The following is a 20,303-nucleotide window of genomic DNA, read 5'->3' on the forward strand; positions in this document are numbered from 1 at the left end:
CCCCCCTCCCCAGGAAAAAAGGGTTACAGATGCTATGATAAGCTAATAATTAATATCCGAGGAAGAATCTGGGTTATCAAGATGGAACTTTTAGGGGAATGACAGGAAATAAATTTTTGATTAAATCCATGGATTATTTTGAACTTGAGCTTTCAGAGAAAGGTAAAGAGCAATATTTAAACCTAAGGAGTGTATAAATAAAGCCTTCAAGACGTCTCTGAAGCTAGACCTTGAGGCAAATCTCATTTATTTTCGATTCTGAACATTTTTAGTTTTTCTTCTGAGTTTGCCCCCCCCCCTCCAAAAAAATTTGCAGAGTTTGATTTTTGAAAGTTAAACTTTCTTATTTGTATATAAATATATTTTTTCAGTTCGGACATTCAATGGAAAGTAAAGAGCAATATCAAAACTTAAATAAGCATTTTAGTATCTCAAAAGATGTTATAAAGTGAACATTTCTAATGGTACAGCAAGATAGTACAATATACAGGTTAGCAGATTCCGAAGAAAAACTCCCAAATTTAGACTACTATAAACAAAACAAGGATATATTTATTAAGAACAGTCGAAGCACCAATATTGCATTGGTCAGAATCGTGTGAAATAAAAAAGTTTGTCTTGCATCAAAGTAAACTATTAACCATCTTTTCAACTTTTACTCTCGACAGCTAAACTGATCGAACTCCCTATATAAAAAGAAATCGAAATACCAAAACAAGATTCATTATTTAATGACAAAAAAGTAATTGCGTTGATCAAATTAATTCTTAATCGGTGCTTCTGGGAAATCATAACTGCAGTCATCTCCTTGATAGTATTGGTTAAATTGAGTGGTATCAACACCGAATTTAACAAAGTTTTCCATCGCCATATTAATTACTTCTTCTGATAGGGTCTTGGTACGAGAAAGAAGCCAGCCTTGCTCAACTGTAATTCCAAGAATAACATCGCAGGAATACACTGTCGTATATGTGGTATAGTCTGTGTCAAGAACAAGGTAGGATCCCATTGGCTCTAGAAAAGAAACCATTGTTAATGAGAAAAACCACCTTAAATACCAATGACATCAAAGTAAAGCCATTTTTGACTGCTGGGCCTATCTTTGGTGTCCATACCTGAAAACTGCGATTTAAATCTATGAAGTTCTTAGGGTTGTGCTGCAGTTTTGTCAGTGTTTCCACGTTGAATTGAGAAAACACTTTATATTAAGTTAAACAATTAGCTGAATTTCACAACATGTTTATCATTGGAAAATCAAACATTAGTTGAGTCCTTCAAAAGATAGATAAGCCTTTTTAAATCGTTTGGTGTCACATGTTTTTAGCTTACTTTTTTCTGATATATCATCTACGTTCCTTCTTTTTGAATTTAGTACCCGCACTATCAAAGACTGCATAACTCTATGTAGAGGTCTTTTTCATTAAGAATTGAGCTCTTAAATTTTCTTCATTTTAAAATAGATATGGTTGTGCAAGTTTTCACTTTACCAACTCCAACAATCAGATTTCCTTTTCTCTGTACTTAGTACTTTAACTACCATTCTCACAAATCATTAGGTGCACATCAGTTAGCCATGTGCCAGCATTGCCATCTGGATCACTTTGCATGCACTAGTCCTTTTTTCAATTCCCAACATCAATAGATACACATCTTACATTATAGAAATTTTATATCAATGGGATTTGTATTGAAAAATTGATTGTTTTGGTCTATCCGTAGTCATTTATTAATTTTAATCTTGATGCTTCTAATTTTTGTAATTTTTTAATACTCATTTGTTTGTGTTGTTGTTACATGGTACATCAAGTACCATTCTCTTAAATGTTTAGCTATGTATGAGTTGACCAATATTCCAGCATTGCCATGTGGATCACTTCACATTAAACCCTTTTTTTCATCCCCATAATTAATGCTAATATATCTAATATTAGTGGAATTATATAACAAGGAGACTTTGTGTTAAAGAGTTCCTTAAGTAGGTCTCTATCCATAGCCTTCCATTAGTCTTTATCTTCTTTGATTAAGATTATCATTTTGATTTTCTTTTTCTTTCCTTTTTTTTAACTACCTTCACCCATCAGCATGTTAAATAGAAAAAAAAGAAACCTGAATAGAAGGAATCTTTGGCACTTCAAAATGAGCACAATAAGAATTAAAAACTACTAGTGGTACTGACAGTGCAGTATTACCCATAATAACTAGAAAAATTCTAAACAAGTATAAGCTTAGTTTAATTATGATTTAGTAAAATCTAGATTTGAATCCAGGGTCTGTGTTTATTTTGAACCCAACCGGAAAAGTTTTGAAAGTAGCAAAGTCTTGTCCCTTTTTTACTCTTTTTCTGGATTATAAAAGCAGCTTCTCTTTCTCTCTCTCTCACTCTCTCTCTCCCTCTGCTCTTTTTCTTTCTTTTTCGGTTTCATTAGATTATGCTTCCAAATAAAATCTTATCATAAATATTACTTACGTCCAGGAAATTGGATTGTTAAAGATGCTGGGGCACTTGAGTTGGTCTGATATCCAGTTCCAGTTATGGTAATAAACTCACCGTCAGGTTTAGTGGCACTGTTGAATATGCTAAAAGTGCCAGGTTCTGTAATTATAGAAAATATATGAAGCTATTATCAGGTAAAGCTGAGATAATCAAAGTTTTGAGAAAGAAAATTTTTTAAAAATTTCAGTCTCACAATTAAAACAAAGAGCCTGTCAAACCTGCAAAGGTAGAACTAAGTCTATCCGTGTGTAAACAAGAGCTTCTAGGCTGTCTCCATCAAGATGATACAGAGCCAAACATGGCTTTAGCCTTGTATCTCTTAAGGCAGATAAGCTAGTTTTCATTAACATTAGCACATAACTTTTGTCCAATATGTGTAATCCTACTATCAACAATAATAATAATTCACTGCAGCCTCAAGCCACCTGACGCCAATTCAGGTAAATACACTCCTCCTCCATCCTAATCCATACAAAAGCTTCACTCCTGACCCCCCTGAAGTTCTAGTTTCGTCTAAATTCTTCCTTATACCCCCCCCCCCGTCCTGCTTAGGTCTGCATGATTTTATCCTTCATCGTGGTTAGATTCTTTGCCAAGGCTGCAGTTTTCTTTTAAAAATATGGATGATTCGTAACCAAGGTATTTGTATTTATTCTGAATTCGAAAATATAATGGCCTACCTTTCTTCCCCTCCCCCTCCCCACTATTTTAATCCTCTGGTTTCTTTTTCTTGCCAATCAATCACATGTCAGTTGTCATCCAGTTTCTGAACAAGGTTAATTTAAGTGGAGCCTACCTTTCTTCTCCCCCCCCCCCCCTCAGTGGTGGATCCAGGGGAGGAGTGAGGAGGGCACGCCCCCCCAACATAGTCTAAAGTAGTGTAATTTATTTAATTAGCGGAAGTTTGTGTTAATTAAATTTGCTCCTAATGCAAGTTTATCGGATGAACCTATTCCCCCCCCCCTAAAAAATCCCGGATCCGCCACTGCCCCTACTATTTTAATCTTCTGGCTTCTTTTTTTGCCGTTCATTCACATATCATTTGTCATCCAGTTTCTGAACAAGGTTAATTTAAGTTGTGAAGTATTCTGTTGGGTTCAATGGAAGTTAAATTTCGCCTTGGAGCGAGGAAACACGAAATCTTTCCACCCATACATATTAAGAATCTAATAGGACGAAACGGCTTGGTCCCAAAACGTTTTGTTCACCTGGCTTCATTACTTTCTTTTGAACGTTAAAAAATATTGACCGGAAAGCGATTTTTTCACCCTAATGATATGTGATATGAATTCATCCTGAGCAAACAATAATATTAAAATCTGAAGTAGACGACTTGTATTTGAGCAATTGACATATTTCAATTTCATCATTCCAATCGTTTTTAATTGACAAACTCTCTGTTCCGTACCTTCACCACTGGTTGCACAACATTTGATTTACATTCTTATTACAAAGTAAGACCTAAATATAAAACTTATAAGCCTAACTTTCTTTAATAAAATTTATTTTGCTCCTATTATGTGGAAATCAATAACTGATATTAAAAAAAAATGCAAAATAACGGTTGAATGATAACGTTGAAACACAGTGTTTAGTTCACAAGCTAAACCGAAGTAGGGCCAACATCCTTTTCAGGCGAACCCACACTTAGTAAAAAAACGTAAACAGTGTTCAATTTCTTTGGAACACTGTAAATGGTCTCTAATCACCTTTTTTATGACTACAAATATTGATCAGTTTTATGACTAAATATTGATTAATATACGTCTTTGATTAATTAATCAAAGACATAAGAACAAATGGAAAAAAAAATCTTTACCGTCCAAGGCTTCATATCTGGCTCTGACGCAGAATGAATCAGATTGAAAGACTGTGTCAATCCTTTGGATCTCGTACCAGTCGCCGACATACTAAAAAGAGAAACAAAATTATACACATAAGAATAGAGTAAAGCCTTTCACGTGTATGCTTTTGGGGTAACTGGTGAAAGCTTTCTAGTAGTGCCCCTAAGAGTACTATGCACAAATAGGGTCTACTACTGTTGATTTCAGTCACCATCCAGCCACTGGACCGCTGCCACTGGTCCAGCCACTGTTGAATTGTCGGCTGAGAGCTTGAATGCCGTATTAGTTACCCCAGGCCAAAAATGAGTCATTAACACTTCTAGGCAAATTTTTTTCGTAGAATTTTAATATGTCTCTGAATTCATTCTATCATCACGTATTAAATAAAAAAAAAATAGTCATATCTTGCTTTTTTATAGTTATTAGAACAGAAAACTGTGTATCAGAAAATTTTATTATCTGTGTGAATAAGCTTTGAAAGATGCACACTTAAAAGAAAGACTCTTCAACAAAAAAAAAAGCCGAATTGTCGGCTGAGAGCTTGAATGCCGTATTAGTTACCCCAGGCCAAAAATGAGTCATTAACACTTCTAGGCAAATTTTTTTCGTAGAATTTTAATATGTCTCTGAATTCATTCTATCATCACGTATTAAATAAAAAAAAAGTCATATCTTGCTTTTTTATAGTTATTAGAACAGAAAACTGTGTATCAGAAAATTTTATTATCTGTGTGAATAAACATTGAAAGATGCACACTGAAAAGAAATACTCTTCAAAAAAAAAAAATACTACAAAAAAGAAAAAGGAAAAACAAAAAGCCGAAAAAAGAAAAAGGCAAGAAAAGAATAGAAAAAAGATAAAGGCTCTACATCAAAATACCAAGCCTAAGGTGGCACCAATAGCCCCGCAGAAACTGTTGCCATATTTTCGTTTTTATTTTTTTTTTGGGACCAGTGGAGGGAATAGGCCTTTTTGGCCTGAGTTTCTTTCCGTTTTTGTGAATCTGGCCATAATAATAATAATAATAGTAACAATACATAAATTTTAAGCCATCATCACTTTGTACCAATCTTATAAAAGAGGAAGCAAATTATGATTGGTAGGTAATGATTTTGCCTAGATGTTGTGCCTAGCTAAGCATACATAGGAATTAGACTTCATGAAACACTATTAATAGTAGCTTACTCGTTATAGGGCTCGCACCGTAGGAAGTGGCAGTTTCACAAAGAGCGGATTAAACAATTTCAATTTATTTATACTTACTTATACATTATTAATTTATAAAATCATCGATTTGTGTTTAACTGATTTATATTTATTAAAACGAAACCGCTAAGAGTGCGATAAAAAATCAATAAAAAAAACCGAACAGAGATCAATTAAAGACTAAATAAACTTAGTTTGTAGACTGTGTGTTTATATAGTTATTGAGCTATTGATTTATACATGCTTAAACATATTGGCCCCTTTTAGCCTGTAAGCTTTACCATAAAACTATAAATATTCCCATTGTAGACAGCAAACTTCACAAAGCGGCAGTTTTACTAGCACTTGATCAAATACTTTTTTTATCTTGAAAATTCTCTACTTAATAAAAAGTAAACAATTAATAAATTAAGATGTAGCTTCTATAAAGCAATCAAATTTGCCATAGAATGCATTCAAAACTCAGTAATTAGGTTGGAAATGCGTGTTGTTTCGAACCCTTTGGATTAAAAAAAACAGTTAGGATAATTATATTTACAGAATATGGAATATATTTCGAAATATTTGTTAGAAAGGAAATCTCCTTGTATCTACAGGGGGTGGGGGTAATATTATTTTTAAGAGTTTGAGCTCTTCGTCACCAAATTGAAAAAATTGCCATAATATACGCATGTTTTGTTATTTAATGCGAGGAAACCTGAAACTGACATAATCTATGGATTAGCCCCTCAAATTTAAGCTCCATATATGGGTCTGCTACAAGGCATATTTTTTGTCTTCCAGAGAGCACTACCTTAATTGAGTCTCACTCTCGCTCCTCCTTTCTCTCCTTCCCTCTTTCTTTTTTTTCTGGAAAGTCAGTCTAATTACTAGAAGCGGAAGAAATGTAATTACAAAATTAGAATTATTTAGCCATATTATTATAAACGAATAGCAGCTGGAGTGCTCAATATTAAAATATACCGACTCCAGAATATTAGCTTTCGAGGTAAATACTCCAGAAGGTAAATAACTAAAATGGGACCTCTTACTTCCGATTAGAATTTTTCAGAATCACCGTTTCAATAAAATAATTAAGATTTTCCGAAAAAAGTTAAGCACAAACAACTACCACTTCTGAAATATCTTGGCTAGTACAAGAATTAAAGCCACAATTCATGGATGCGCAAGAAACATTGAGCTTTAGCTTATAAATAGGACTTATTTCGGACAGGGAGGCCAATTAAAAAACAAGAGAAAAAATCGTTTACGTGATAGTATACTTTTTTTGGTCAGAATTCATTCATTTTAGTCTTACTGAATGATTTTAGTCTTAAAGGCATGGAATATTCGTCGAAACTAAAAGTATTCACTTAGTTGCTACAACTGTAAATTTTCCGCTCATTTTCCCTAAGGACTTGGTCCATGCTCCCTCAAAGAAAATAGAAATACCATTTCTGGAGTTATTCCTCGAGAACTGAGTGAAAAATAAAAAGATTCAAGATTAAGCTGTCAAATCCCTTTATGATAAGCTGGGTGAATGACTTTAGAATTATTCACCAATCAAGCCTGACTGGAAAAGGTAAAGTTATTTCATCTGAACTACGCATTTTGATTGGTTGTTCAATAAAGTCATTTGCCCATTTTTATCTAAAAGTGGCAAGAAAAGACAATGTTAAAACAATTTCAAACCTGTCCAAGGTCAAAATCAGGTTTTGTTGTGACATCAGGGCAAACAGCTACTGCACTGGCTATGAGAACATTCAATATGATAAAACGAAACATGATTAAAGAATCAGGTCCAGTCACTTGCTTCCACTTTCTTATATAGTGCCTTTTTAATCTTCAAATTAAAATGTGTTATCCCAGTTTTATCTTTTCCTATTACAAGATATCTAGCTACATATTGGAATTTCCTAATATTCAACCGGGATCTAAAAAAAATTATCTATTAATGAATACACAGTTAGTTTAAAGTACAGTTAGCTTATCTAGTTCGAGAAAATTTCAATATATACAATACCTGTCTTGATGGTGAAAACTGTTCCCAAGAGCCCGACAGAAGAATTTTTGTGTGAAGCAAGACATGACGCGTGAAATGTGTTGTCTGCTATTTCAACTAGTCTGGACAATTTTGAGCGTGCAAAGAACATGGATGTAAAATATCTCTGCGAACAAAAACAATTATAACACGATTTGTAGCACAAGACACATTACTAAAGAGATGCCTAGTTGTGCCGTGGAGCAGCAGTACTGCTTTCATAGTCTCTTTTAATAAAAAATATTAACTTTGTCGTTACTAGTTCTTGTAAGTATCTTTTAGTAACTAGATTTTACAAAAACTACATTGATCCAACACTCTGGCTTGGCCCCAAACAAGAGAAAAAAAGAGACTAGTTATATGAAACGCCCCTTAAATACTATGAACAAAATCATAAAAAAAGTAAGGTTTTGATAGGTGCGTGGAGAGGGTGAGGAAAACTCCATATTACATACAAGCCTGAGTGTGGTAGGGGCATCCATTTTATATTTTTAATAGCAAATTTTGTACCCCCAAGCACAGAAAAGTACATCATCAATAATGTTATAGCATGAATCGGGCACCAGGCAGTGGCGTCGATTATGGGAAAGGTGGGAGGAGGCCTATGGCTCCCTAATTCTCCCCGCCTCTCCTTTATATTTCGAACAATACTTTCTTGTGTGTTTTTATTTGGAATGCGTTTTTTCATATTAAAAATAAAATACAAAACTCTTCCCCCTAGGTTTTGAAAAGAAAAATGTTTTGTCCTGCCCCACCGAATTTTTGTGAACCGATGTCATTGGCACCAGACATGTTAATAAAGAAATACCTAATTACCTCTAAGCTGGATATTAGCTGAACTAAAAGGGAATCAACACGTAATTATGGCATTATATCATTCTTAGGAAATCAATTCCAAATGGATAAGGAGAACTGAAAACTGTAGTTCAGGTAATTTGTCCTGGACGTTTTCCCCTGCAGCTGTATAGCTTCATAGTTCAAACCTGAGGCTTATGGTATCATACATATTAGCATAGACTTGGCAAACAAAAATGTGTCCCCAGTTGTCTCTTTTTGTTTTTGTTTTTCAGGTCTCGTGGTAAAGAAAATTGCAGAAAGTTTTGGGAGAGTTCAATCGATCATAAATTATGAGATCTAGTTCTATTTTTAGTAAAGGAACGATTGAATGAATCAACTCTACGCAGACAACACCAACGTTTTTGTTGATGCTCATGAACGGTCCGAGTCGAGCACAGGCCTTTGCATTTCTAATTTCTTAAATCTTTTCTAACCAACATGTTTAATTATAGCATTAGCCAAATAGCATTTCCCGGCAGATAAGTGGAACAGCAAGTTTATGGAACTATAAATATTGTGTGTGCAAATAATTATCAACAGATAGATCGGTGGATTCAAGATGAATGGCCATAACACAAATGCAGCATAAGAAAGTAAGTAAAATACACCAAAACTTAAGTGCAAAAGCACTAAATGGAGGGAGTAGTAGCCTCCCTCATATTTTAAAGATCCTTAGATCAAACAGTTCATAGTAACAAACTGCAGGTAAGAAGCAACTTGTTAATAAAAACTTGAATTCTAAAAAATTAAGCTTCGATTAAAACATATGCAACAAAAAATCTGTTATTATTATTCTTGAATAATTTCTTAGACAACACTGCTTTTCCAATTACAGAATTTAAGAGAGAGAAAATGCTCTTTAGCATTGTCTTACTTAATTTATACCCGTTTTTTCTCCCATAAATTATGTTACTTATGCTGATTCTAGATATACAAAATGTATTCATTTCAAAGTTGCTCACCAAAACCAGTTAGCAAGAGTAACTTGCACAATTCAGAATATTGATGAACAGTAAATTAAAGTATAAAAGCATTAAATTAATTATTTTTCTTAATTAAGGTTGTGTTTAGAAATGTTTCTATTTGTTTAATTACATGGAGATTTGTACTATTCAAGATACCAGGAAGTAGCACAGCTATGTCCTCCAAAGAGTCTTCCTTTAAAGATTGGAGGTCCTGACATGCGCACGGAAAATTATGCCGGTCACCATTATTATCATCACAAACCGGACAAGTATATTAGCTATTCTTGTGGATATGCCTCCCTCGACTGACCTAGGTAGCAACATTTGTTCCATTTTTCATTGAACCTTGCTCTTTTCCTGTTTAATTGGAATTATATATCTTGCGCTATCCTCGTGTGACAGTCGTGCGTCTAGGTCAGTCGTGCGCTATGCTTCGACTGACCTAGGTAGTAACATTTTTTGCAAAGATGGACTTTTTTGGCTTTTTCTTTGATCGTATATTGGGATTTTGAAAAATAGAATTAAGTTCTTTTTTAAAATGTCGAGGTTCACATTTTCATTGAACCTTGCTCTTTTCCTGTTCAATTTAAATAACATGTCTTGCGCTATCCTCGTGTGACATTCATTATTCTTGTAGATTACGACAAGCCTTGGCTTACTTCATTTTTGTTTAAAAAAAAATAAAAGTAAAACTGATTTTTTTTTTTTTTTAATCAGATGTTTATACAGAAATTAAGGAACGATGTTTAAACTTGTGATGTGAAACGAATAAAATCTATCCTATTTTTGAGGAGGGCTACCGGCCTTTAAGTCCCCCATTCCCTAGACTAAATCAATTTTTTCTTTATTTAAAGTAGGTTACGATCAATATCTATGTTATGCTAAAGCTTTAGCATAAGGAGTGGAGGGCTTAAAGGAAGTAGCAGCGTACCTCATGCACAATCATCGTACAAGATAATTTCTGTACGTTATAAATTTTAGTGTCACTCTTTACTTTCATTTGAAAAAGTTGTTTGCTTGTATATAGTTTATGTCAGTTGGTGATACAATATTCAGGGTTATTGTGTATGTGGGAACAAAAGCCCCTTGATACAAAAATAAAAAAAGTTACGTTTTCATTTTTTTTTTTTTTTGCTGTATGATGGAAAAGCAGTGGAACCTTTGGCGTTACTAGCCTCCCAACCTTTACGCTGGAATCCAACTTTTGAATAATACCAGTTCGGAAACAACAAGTCACCCCATAGGAAAGAGCATTCCCCCAGAAATGCTATTTTGGGGAGGGCAGTGCCTGAAACGCTAGAAATCTTTTTTCGGTAATAGTTTTACAATTTTCAAGGTAGGGATATCATCAGACATACTTTTTCCTAAGATAATTTCAGAGACCCCACTGCCGTTCCATCGGTTCCATGACGATAAAATAAAAGTTCAAAATAGGGATAAAATCCTTTTTAATAGACAGTGTATGGAAATTCACAAAAATACCAGATATTTCGGTCACATATACAGTGACCGTCATCAGTAGTAAAATTGTTTTTTTTTTAACTGAGTTTTACTACTGATGACGGTCACTGTATATGTGACCGAAATATCTGGTATTTTTGTTAATTTCCATACACTGTCTATTAAAAGGATTTTATCCCTATTTTGAACTTTTATTTTTTTCCTAAGAGATGCCCTTTTTTTCCCTTGAACTTCTGCATAGGTACGCAGACTAGTGCACTTGCAGCTACATTTTCATATTTTATTTTACTCTGAAAATAATTCTGCAATGAGAGGGGAAATGTTATCGCCTCAAAATCCATATTGCACGCTTAGTCCAAACATAATTTCTCCATAAGAAGGAATTTAGGGGTGTAGCCCCTCCTCCCTCTCTAAGTAATCTGAAGAAACTAACACGAAATTTGGGTATAAAATGCACTATTTGAAGCTCAATGCGACCCTTCCTATCACAATATGAGCCACTGAGCTCCTCCCGAATAGTTGGTGTACTGTAAACAAGGGTGCCAATTAGGGAGAAGTAGCGGAGGGGAAATATCCAATGCATAGATTTTACTACCCCTCCCCCCTTAGATTTTGAATGTACCCTTTTCTTTATTTTCATAAAACCAACTTAAAAAAGAGTTCCCTCCCCCCGCCATGCTTTCTTGAATTGGCACTCTTGGCTACATATCCGATTGCATTACAGTATAAAAAGTCTATAATGACTGCTATTTCGAATGGTCTGTATATATATATATATATATATATATATATATATATATATATATATATATATATATATATATATATATATATATATATATATATATGTACAACGTGTTGCAGTAAGGCCACTGAAACTGGCAGGCTACGTAAAAAAAAAAAAAAATTACAACTCGGCTATTTGGCTAACAGCTTGGCTACTTGATGATGCTGACTTTGCTCTGGCCAAGCCAGTATTATTGTTTGGCAGCAGGAGATGATAGAGAATGATACTTTAATGTTGCGCCATCGCTTGTGCTACGTAAAGAGGGCTTCTATTGACTGTTTTTATTCACTATTCATTACAATAAAAAGCTTGTTTTGTTTTCTCTTGTTTAGTTTCTGCACCCTCATGTTCCAAACTATTGACAAAAGTCCAAGACTCCATACTTTGCCCTCTACAATATTCCAAATAGCAGTAACGTCAGGTACTATAATAGCAGTAATTTCAGGGACACACGTAGAAGGTTATTATTCCCAAGATTTCTCTAATATTTTCATTTACTCGCCTATTGGAGGGGGTCGATGAGGTTGAGCTTGACAAAATGTGAGAACCACCCTCTGTGACACCATCCGACGCAAGTGTAGGGCAAATTTTTTTCTCTTCTCTGCCCGGTAGTAAATACCTTAGAAGCCTATGTCACCACGAAGATCCTTTTAGAAGAAGATAAAATGCAACGTTTCAAGGCTATCATGGCCCAGGCTGCATGCTACCGCTTATTCATAAAGAGTTTGGGGCCTGGTAACTCAAAATTTGCAAATCTTTACTTTTCCACATCTTTCCTTCGCCCATCCCCAGTAAAAATCCTGTGATCGTCCCTAAGGTTAAAACCTCTATGTGCTTATGTGGCCCCTTACTACTCACACTGGGGTTCACGAATATTTTTTCAAGGAGGAATGGTCTTATAGTACAAGGGAAAATGACATGTGCTCTTACTTGGCTTTATAAATAGAATAAATAAGGAGTAAATCTAAAAAATATCGCAAATTGAATTTTGTCAGGAATATAACCATATACAACTTAAAACTTATAATATCAAAGAAACTAACACTTATTCATAAAGTGTAAATCCAAAGTGAACTCCTTACCTCTCTTCTCAATGGGGTTTTTTTTTTTTTCCTTCTTAAGCCCCCCCTCCCTCTTCATTGGACCTTGTCATTCAGCCCCTTAGACAGAATCCATCGAAGTAAACACAGATATGGCACTCATTTAACCGTTCTCAAGCTATTAATATTCCTATTCCTTTCTCTAATGGGAATGATCACAGTATGTCCCTTGCAGACTTCTCTTACTTCACTCTTTATTTATCATCACCTTCGGCATACTGTCTCCCTACAATCTAGGGACATTGCCAATACAATCAAACCTTAGCTCAAATATTTTTTTAAACCAATGGTGGATCTAGGGGACTCTAGGGGTGGGATTGGACTTTAGCTTGATATAGTTTACTTTTGCGCCGTTTTCACTTACGAATCTGTCGAGTAAAAAAAAAAAAAAAACTGAAAAATAGCAAACTTCTAGACTAGCGAGTCTGCCGAAGCACCTATATCCAAAATTTAGTCTCAAGATAAATCTCTCCTCTGCCAAATAGGGCCATAGATATTCCTTCCAGGCTAAGAAATCCTTCCAAGCTAATTTGGTCCGTAATCTGCCAAAATAGCTCTAAATGTGAAATCTAACCCCTTTGGTTGAAATCAAGCACTTTCCGCTTTTGCACTAGAGAGCTTTTAAAATAGACCAGGTCTCTGGTCCAGCATAAATAAATTACTCTACAAAACTAACCCCTTCAGTGCCTCCCAACTTTTAATATGGATCGCTTTTCAGAAAAAACTTTCTTTAACACTTTAAGGATAATTAGTGGAGCTACTTGAATCAAACTTTCGAGAATTTTTAGGATTTGATACTGGAGCTGATTCATAAAAGTCCTAGAAATAGTCTTAGTCATGAAAGTCCATGAAAATCCTAGTTCCTTTAGCCCTAATTCTTTCTTTTAAATAGTAATTTGTCCGGAAGAAATTGTTTGTCTTACAATGATAACACCTAGAGCTTGAGTCAGAGCTATTGAAATATTTGTTTCGCCCATCTTTGATCTCCACCAGCCCCCTTACGTGAAGCAAACATCTTTTTTATAATGCACTTAAAGCACTTAAAATAATGAACCTTAGGAGCAAAATAACCCATTTTTGAAATACAGAATACGCTTTTTGGTTTCGGGTATGAAGCTAAGCCCGAAGCCAACGAAGAAGTGTTAAGACAGCTGAAATCCCCAAGCTATTTCTTGATAAAATCAATCGGCAGCAATTATGATGGTTTGGTTATGTTAAAAGAATAACCGCCGACCGAAAGGAAGAACACGGAAGCCATGGATTGATAACTTCGACTGCATGCACATCGTACAACTCTCCAGAACAACAAAAGACAGATCTTCATATCTACTGCTGGTAAATGCCTTGTCAAAGGGAGTGGCCCCAAGAAGTACCGCAAGAACAAAACGGGACTTACGTAAGCAAGTAAGTATTATTATCACTTATTTAAAAAAAACTAAAAATTTTACGAGACTCATCAAAAGAAAGTATTTCAGATTATGATTCTTGAGCATTTCCCACTCTCTTATGCACTGTCGTGCTTACTTCTCTACACTTGCCATTTACATTTTTTTTATATTTACATTTACTTTCCATTTGCATTAGACTACATATACATATTTTTTTAACAAAGGGTAATAAAAGTTTCAAACACAACAGCAATATGTTTTAAAGTTCAAATTTCACTTTTTGACGATTTCTTTTCGTTAACAAAACGAAACAGACGATCAGAGAGAAGAAACTACCAAGTTTTTGCATCATATATAGAAAAACGGCACATAGATAAATGGGACGTAACTCTTGCTTGACATAAGCTATCCACAATTCCCATAATGTTCGATACCCCATTATTTCGTCAAATATCAGAATTTTGAGCAGAATGCCAAGTTTAATATCGTATATTGGAAGATTATGTGTCAAAAGAGAGTAAATAAATATATAGGATGTAGCTTTCGCTTGATATAACATTCCTTAAAAGCTGTGACAGTGGGTATTGAACAACATTTCCGTAAGTCTTAGAACAAAAAATGGCAGTGGTTTTTGACGATGTTGATACCCTTTTGACCATCTTCTACTGGTATTCTGGTGAGCGATCAAACAACACATCGAGTGGGAGTGATTTAATTTTTCGATTGTTGCTTCGTCTCAGCTTCCGTCGAAAAAAAAACAATATTTTACTATGCAATTTCACTTCGTCTATGTACTCAAATTTGAATTCTACTATGTTTTTATTATTACCCTAGGCTACATCTGTCGAACTTCAGTCTCGATTTAGAGTATGAGCTTAGAATACCAAGGAAAGTGCAAATGAATTTTGAGCTTAATAATACAATGAGCTAAATGATACAATTAGTATGAGCTTAAACAATGATCTTAAGAATGTAATGAGGTTAGTAATGTCATGAATATGAGCTTAAAGTACAATGGACTGTGAAAATGAAGTATATGCTTAATAATACAATGAATATGAGCTTCAAGTGCCAAGGACAGTGAAAATGAAGCATGAAGTTAATAACACAATGTGTATGAGCTTAAGTATCAAGGACAGTAAAAATTAAGTATGAGCATGAGCTTAATAATACAATTAGCTTATAATTGCAATGAACTTAATAATACAATGAATTTGAGCTTGAATACCGAGGACAGTGAAAATGAAGTCTTTGAATTGGTTAAGTGGAAACTTACACAACTACAGATATTTTTAAAATCTAGGAAAATTAGGAATTCAAAATCCAGAATTCAATCTTTAATGAGAAAGACCTCAATTTGCAGTTATGCAGCATTTGGAAGTAGCTCGGGCTAAACTTAAAAAAAAAAAAAAAAAAAAAAAAAAAAAAAAAAAATATAGTACCAAACAACTTAAAAAGATTTTGTTTTCCTTGGAACGCGTAACTGACTTTGGGAATTAACGCGCTGTTACAGTTTGAATTTTTCGGACCAAAAGCGTTGTCAAATTTAACTAATTAGTTTTGCTTTTTTATTTCATGATTCAATAAGGGCGCACTGACAAAATGTCGTGCTGCCCTAAAAAACTTCATAATTTTTTAAGCAAAATTGCGATTTTCAAGGATGAATAGACATTAGATTCTTTTGATTTCCTGAGTAATTTAACTTGAGTGACTCCTTTGAATATTCCTCCAACCTCATACTTCAATATCTCCATTTTGCGGACCTTATTTCAGCCTTTTTTGTTCGGCAAGTTTTTGATAAACTTTAAACTTGGATAAACGCCATCTTTTTCTAAGAAACAATATTTGACAAAATATTCAGGTATACGTTTCAGGAGTTCAATGATCTTCGTAGATGTTGAATAGTTTGACAATTTCAGTGATTTCATTGGCTGTTCGGCCTTCCTTAATCACCTAAAAAGAAGAAAAGAATATTTTACCAAGGCTAAAGATGAATCGAAAATGCTTCTTGATAGAGAAATGACTTAAAAAGACGAATCTTTAAGAAAGGCGACAATATATATCTAAAACGATTCACTCTGTCATCAGCTAAAATACCTATTAAATCATAAATGCTATCATATACGTAATTATATATCAAAGAAATAAATTTGATCAATTGGGAGTCTCAATTATCGATACAAAAGTTTGAATACTTTAGCTTAAATGTAAAATACATAGCCATCACCAACTTAGTAATACTTCTCCAATAGTTTAGCAATTCTTTCTCAGAAACGCATTTATTTCATTTCTGGAAAAAACCGTCAAATCAATACAAAACAAGATTGATCACTTATTGACAAAAAAAAAGAAAAGAAACGAACTACATCTATTACGCTAACAGAAAAAAACAAAACGAGAATCCTAAAATATAAAAATAAAAAAAAATTGCAAATAAAACCACCCAATCAGCAGATGGGACAAGTCGAATATATTAATTTTTGGATACTTTTTTTATATAATGTATAATAAAAATACATTTTGACGTTCTTTCTTCCCATTCAAAAAACATGTGAAAAGCTGAAACAAAGTGTACAAGAACTTCTTATCGGAATACTTATATAATATATCGTAAAATGGCGGCATGCAGCACGAGGCTAGACACGTGTCCCTGTCTCGCTCTTATCTAATTGGGTCAATGTCGGAAGGTTAAAAAGAAACAAAGGAGGCCACAGATGAGGGCTGGGGGATTTCAGCCCCTTCCCCTCCAGTATAAGATCAAAAAAAGGTGAAATGTACGGGGAAATGTGGCATTTTTCTGGCGAAAAAATTATACATTATTTTTAAATTTTAGGCCTTCTTCCATTCCCTCTTACCTTTTTTTTACGAAAAATACAATTAAACAAATAAAGATCGAGAATGGGCTATTTTTAGGGACAACGAAAATACTAGACGAAACAAAACTAATATTTCGGAAGGTCTATCGCTTCCCTTCTTCAGCGCTATGAGGGAAATTTACAAAAAAAAAACATGTACACATTTTCTGAACGAAAAAATAACAGATTAAAACAATTAAAAAAACCTAAGAAACCAAACAACAGGGAAAGACCAACAACAACACAACCAAAAACAAACAAAATTTTTTACACTCTTGGACAGTTGATTTTTACATTATAAATAATAGATAATTATTTGTAAACGAGATTTGTTCTTTTACAATTATTAACTTAAATCTTAAATCTGCATTGGTCTTCTGATTCTTATCCCTCATCATGGAACTGCCACTTTACATGCAGTCACTAAGCCACTTTACAAAGACGTTAACGAACCAATTAGAAAATGTTACAGACCGACAAAGGAAAAGCAAAGGTGAAACGAAAAGAAAAAGAAAAGAAAAAAGGAAAAAAAGACAGGAAAAGGCTGTTGAATCAAAATCTTAGTTCAAGAACTGCTTTAGACCTTGATTTCAAGTTGAACAACATTCATGTAATAATTATATTGGAAACAATCAAAGGCAACACTCAGATCACCTTATGCAACTTAAGGATGTAAATTACACAGAATCGTTTCCTTCGATTCGTAGGACCATTTGTAAAATTATATAGATTATTTCCTTTATTTCGACACAGGAAAGATCTTTTTGTTTGAAAAAAGATAAGAAAAGAGAAAAGTTCATATCACGCTCTTATCTAATTGAACAAAAGTTGGCAGGAGCATATGAAAAAATATAAAAGGAAACAAGTTAGTAAACAGAATTTAGAGTAGTTTTCCAAAACTGGCAAAATATGAAAAACACATATTTTAAATTTGTTAATACCAAAGAGTAAATATGATGTCGGATTCACAATGAGATTTTACCGATAAAATGACAAACAGATAAACTTTTATGATAAATCTGATAGGTGCAAATTAAAGCCAGCTAAATCTCGGTTGTGGTTAATTCTCATTGTTAATGGGCCTTTAATGAATTCCTCCCGCGGATGGAAAAGACACGGCTGCTATAACTTACCTTCGAGGGACATACCCACATTAATCATCAATCAGGCAAATTAAGGAAGAGACAGAAAGGGAATTTTGAAATGAGTTAACCAATCTACTAAGAGAAGCGTATGATACCAATTACCAATGAATAGACGAGTGGAGGGAGATGCCCCAGCTGGTTGTAGAGGAAGCCTATAAACTAATTCAAGGAACTGATTGCTAAATACCTCGTAAAAGAACATAACTTTGGATTTACTGAGTGAATACTTTCTTTTCATGGAATTTTTATGAAAGAAATGAAAAAAATTCAATTTTTTAGTTTCAATGATGGAAAAAACTACTTTTCTCAGGCACACTAATTTTTTTTTGGTATGGAGCCATGAATATTAACTATAAATATGGTTACTTTTATCCATACCATATAATTAATTGTAATCCAAGTATATGACAAAATCTATAGCGACAATCAACATTCAGTGGCGTCACGGTGGGAAATCAGGGGAGCATTTATTTCCCCCCTAAATTTAGAAAAATACCTTCTTTGGGAGTATTTTCATTCAAAATATCTTTTTTCGCATTCTAATTGAAAGAAAGACGAATTTTCTCTCCCCCAAGATTCTGAACAATAGATTTTGTCTCCTCCCCCTAAATTCTCGCAAATTGACGCCCTTGCAAAAATTGTACTGACCAGTACAATGTTTCGTCTACCTAAAAAGCTAATCTTGTACAGTTCAGTTTATGTCCAGTTTATGCTAAAGCTCAGTTATGAATTATATTTTGGTGAAAACTAAAGTTCAGTGAATTATAGTTAAAGTTACAATTCAGTTTATGAACTTGCAATGATACTATTTCTTTACTTTCAAGCAGTGATGTCGTTTTTAAAACTCGTATCATTCACGTGAAAGGAATTTAAGTACTCTTGTCAAGGCGTTTTTACTTCAAGTAATCAAGCCCAGCTGTGTGCCAACGTGTACGGATTGTCAGTTTGAAGGACAGCGGCACGAGACGAGTAAGATTCTCAGAAGGTAGTGAGTGAATAAAACTAACCTTGGATGTACTAGAAGTGAATATTGAGCCCTTGAACCAGAACGCACAGTTTTATACTCATTTGGTATCAATCAATAAATTTATTCAACCAATAAATTTACGACGAAAACACATAGAATCCCCCGTAAGGCTCTATGGCCAGGGAAAAAACAGGGGAAAAACAGAAATGACACAAATACTAAAAAAAAAGAGAGAAGAAAATTATTTTCAATATAATGCATTTCAACCTTTCAAAGACTCAAAACACACACACACACACACACACACAAAACAAAAGAAAGAAAAAAATATTTAAAAGACCCAAACAATAAAGGATTTTAAGAGACACCCCCCCCCCCCAAAAAAAAAAGAAGATATAGGACTATCCAATGAATTAAACAAAATTCCAAATATACATTTGAAACCAAGCCACAAGAAACACTAAACAAACTCAACACCCCTCACAACAAACGATTCTAACCCAGGCTAGGGTCGCCCCCCCCCCCAAAAAAAAAAATTATAAACATAAAACATCAAGGCATTAAAAATGTCTATTCATTACTTGTCTATTACTTGAATAGGTACAAGTAACTATTCGTAGTGCGCAAAAATATATCTACGAACTTGTCTATAGCTAGGGATTTTTCTACGAGAGGACGAACTGGGGCAAATTTATTGTTTTCTGTCAGTTCTTATAATTTTTTTTGATTTCGCGATTCTTTAGATTATCAGAAAAACGACCGTCTACAGCAGTTTAAGACAATTCGCTTTTTAAAAGACATTGGGTGTGTTTGAATGACGATTATTAGGAATTTCCCACGTAATTCGTACAATTATAATGCATAGTTATCTTGTAGATATTGATTGTAGCTAGGAGAATGGGGTGTCCCAGTCCAAATGACACCCTATCGTTCCACCACAAGAATCCCAAAATCAAATATGAAGTTCACACACACACAACCTCGTAGATTTTGAATTTTTTTGGAGGGGGGGATTTTCATTGAAAAATGCTTTTTTTGGCATTTTACTTTTTTTAAATGATAAATTTGCCCTCCCCCCTAGATTTTCGAAACATATTTCACCACTCCCCCTAAACAACCTCTTACCAATCCAAACTTCGTTGTTCAGGATTTTAGAATAAACAAAACAAAATTAAAAGAAGAACATTCCGACTGTGATTTTATTTTTATTCCGAACTGCACAAGAAACTAGTC

The 20,303-nt window shown here is 34.1% G+C and overlaps 2 protein-coding genes and 1 long non-coding RNA gene across 3 annotated transcripts in view; 1 reads left to right on the forward strand and 2 right to left on the reverse strand.

The window, feature by feature from the left end:
* Window positions 1-715: 715 nt before the first annotated feature.
* On the reverse strand, window positions 716-7,375 carry LOC148953296 (apolipoprotein D-like). The gene is made up of 4 exons (XM_089088470.1): window positions 7,217-7,375; window positions 4,314-4,404; window positions 2,468-2,593; window positions 716-1,014 (listed from the first exon to the last, which is right to left on the reverse strand). Exons 1-4 carry the CDS (start codon window positions 7,307-7,309, stop codon window positions 761-763), a joined length of 564 nt encoding a protein of 187 aa, XP_088944596.1. The 5' UTR covers window positions 7,310-7,375; the 3' UTR covers window positions 716-760.
* Window positions 7,376-7,501: 126 nt separating this feature from the next.
* Window positions 7,502-19,195, forward strand: LOC148953297 (uncharacterized). Its single transcript, XR_016141705.1, has 4 exons — window positions 7,502-7,832; window positions 8,855-8,995; window positions 13,804-14,119; window positions 18,928-19,195. It is a non-coding gene; the product is annotated as an uncharacterized LOC148953297 (long non-coding RNA).
* Window positions 15,914-20,303, reverse strand: part of LOC148953298 (apoptosis-inducing factor 1, mitochondrial-like) — a 71,687-nt gene continuing 67,297 nt past the window's right edge. The window contains exon 10 of the mRNA XM_089088468.1: window positions 15,914-16,056. Coding sequence (XP_088944594.1) covers window positions 15,982-16,056 — 75 coding nt within the window. The 3' untranslated portion in view covers window positions 15,914-15,981. The remainder of the gene's footprint in view (window positions 16,057-20,303) is intronic.

The sequence above is a fragment of the Artemia sp. Qi Xiang Cuo genome, chromosome 4 (assembly GCF_049724085.1).
Source record: "Artemia sp. Qi Xiang Cuo chromosome 4, ASM4972408v1, whole genome shotgun sequence".
Taxonomy (NCBI): Eukaryota; Metazoa; Arthropoda; class Branchiopoda; order Anostraca; family Artemiidae; genus Artemia; species Artemia sp. Qi Xiang Cuo.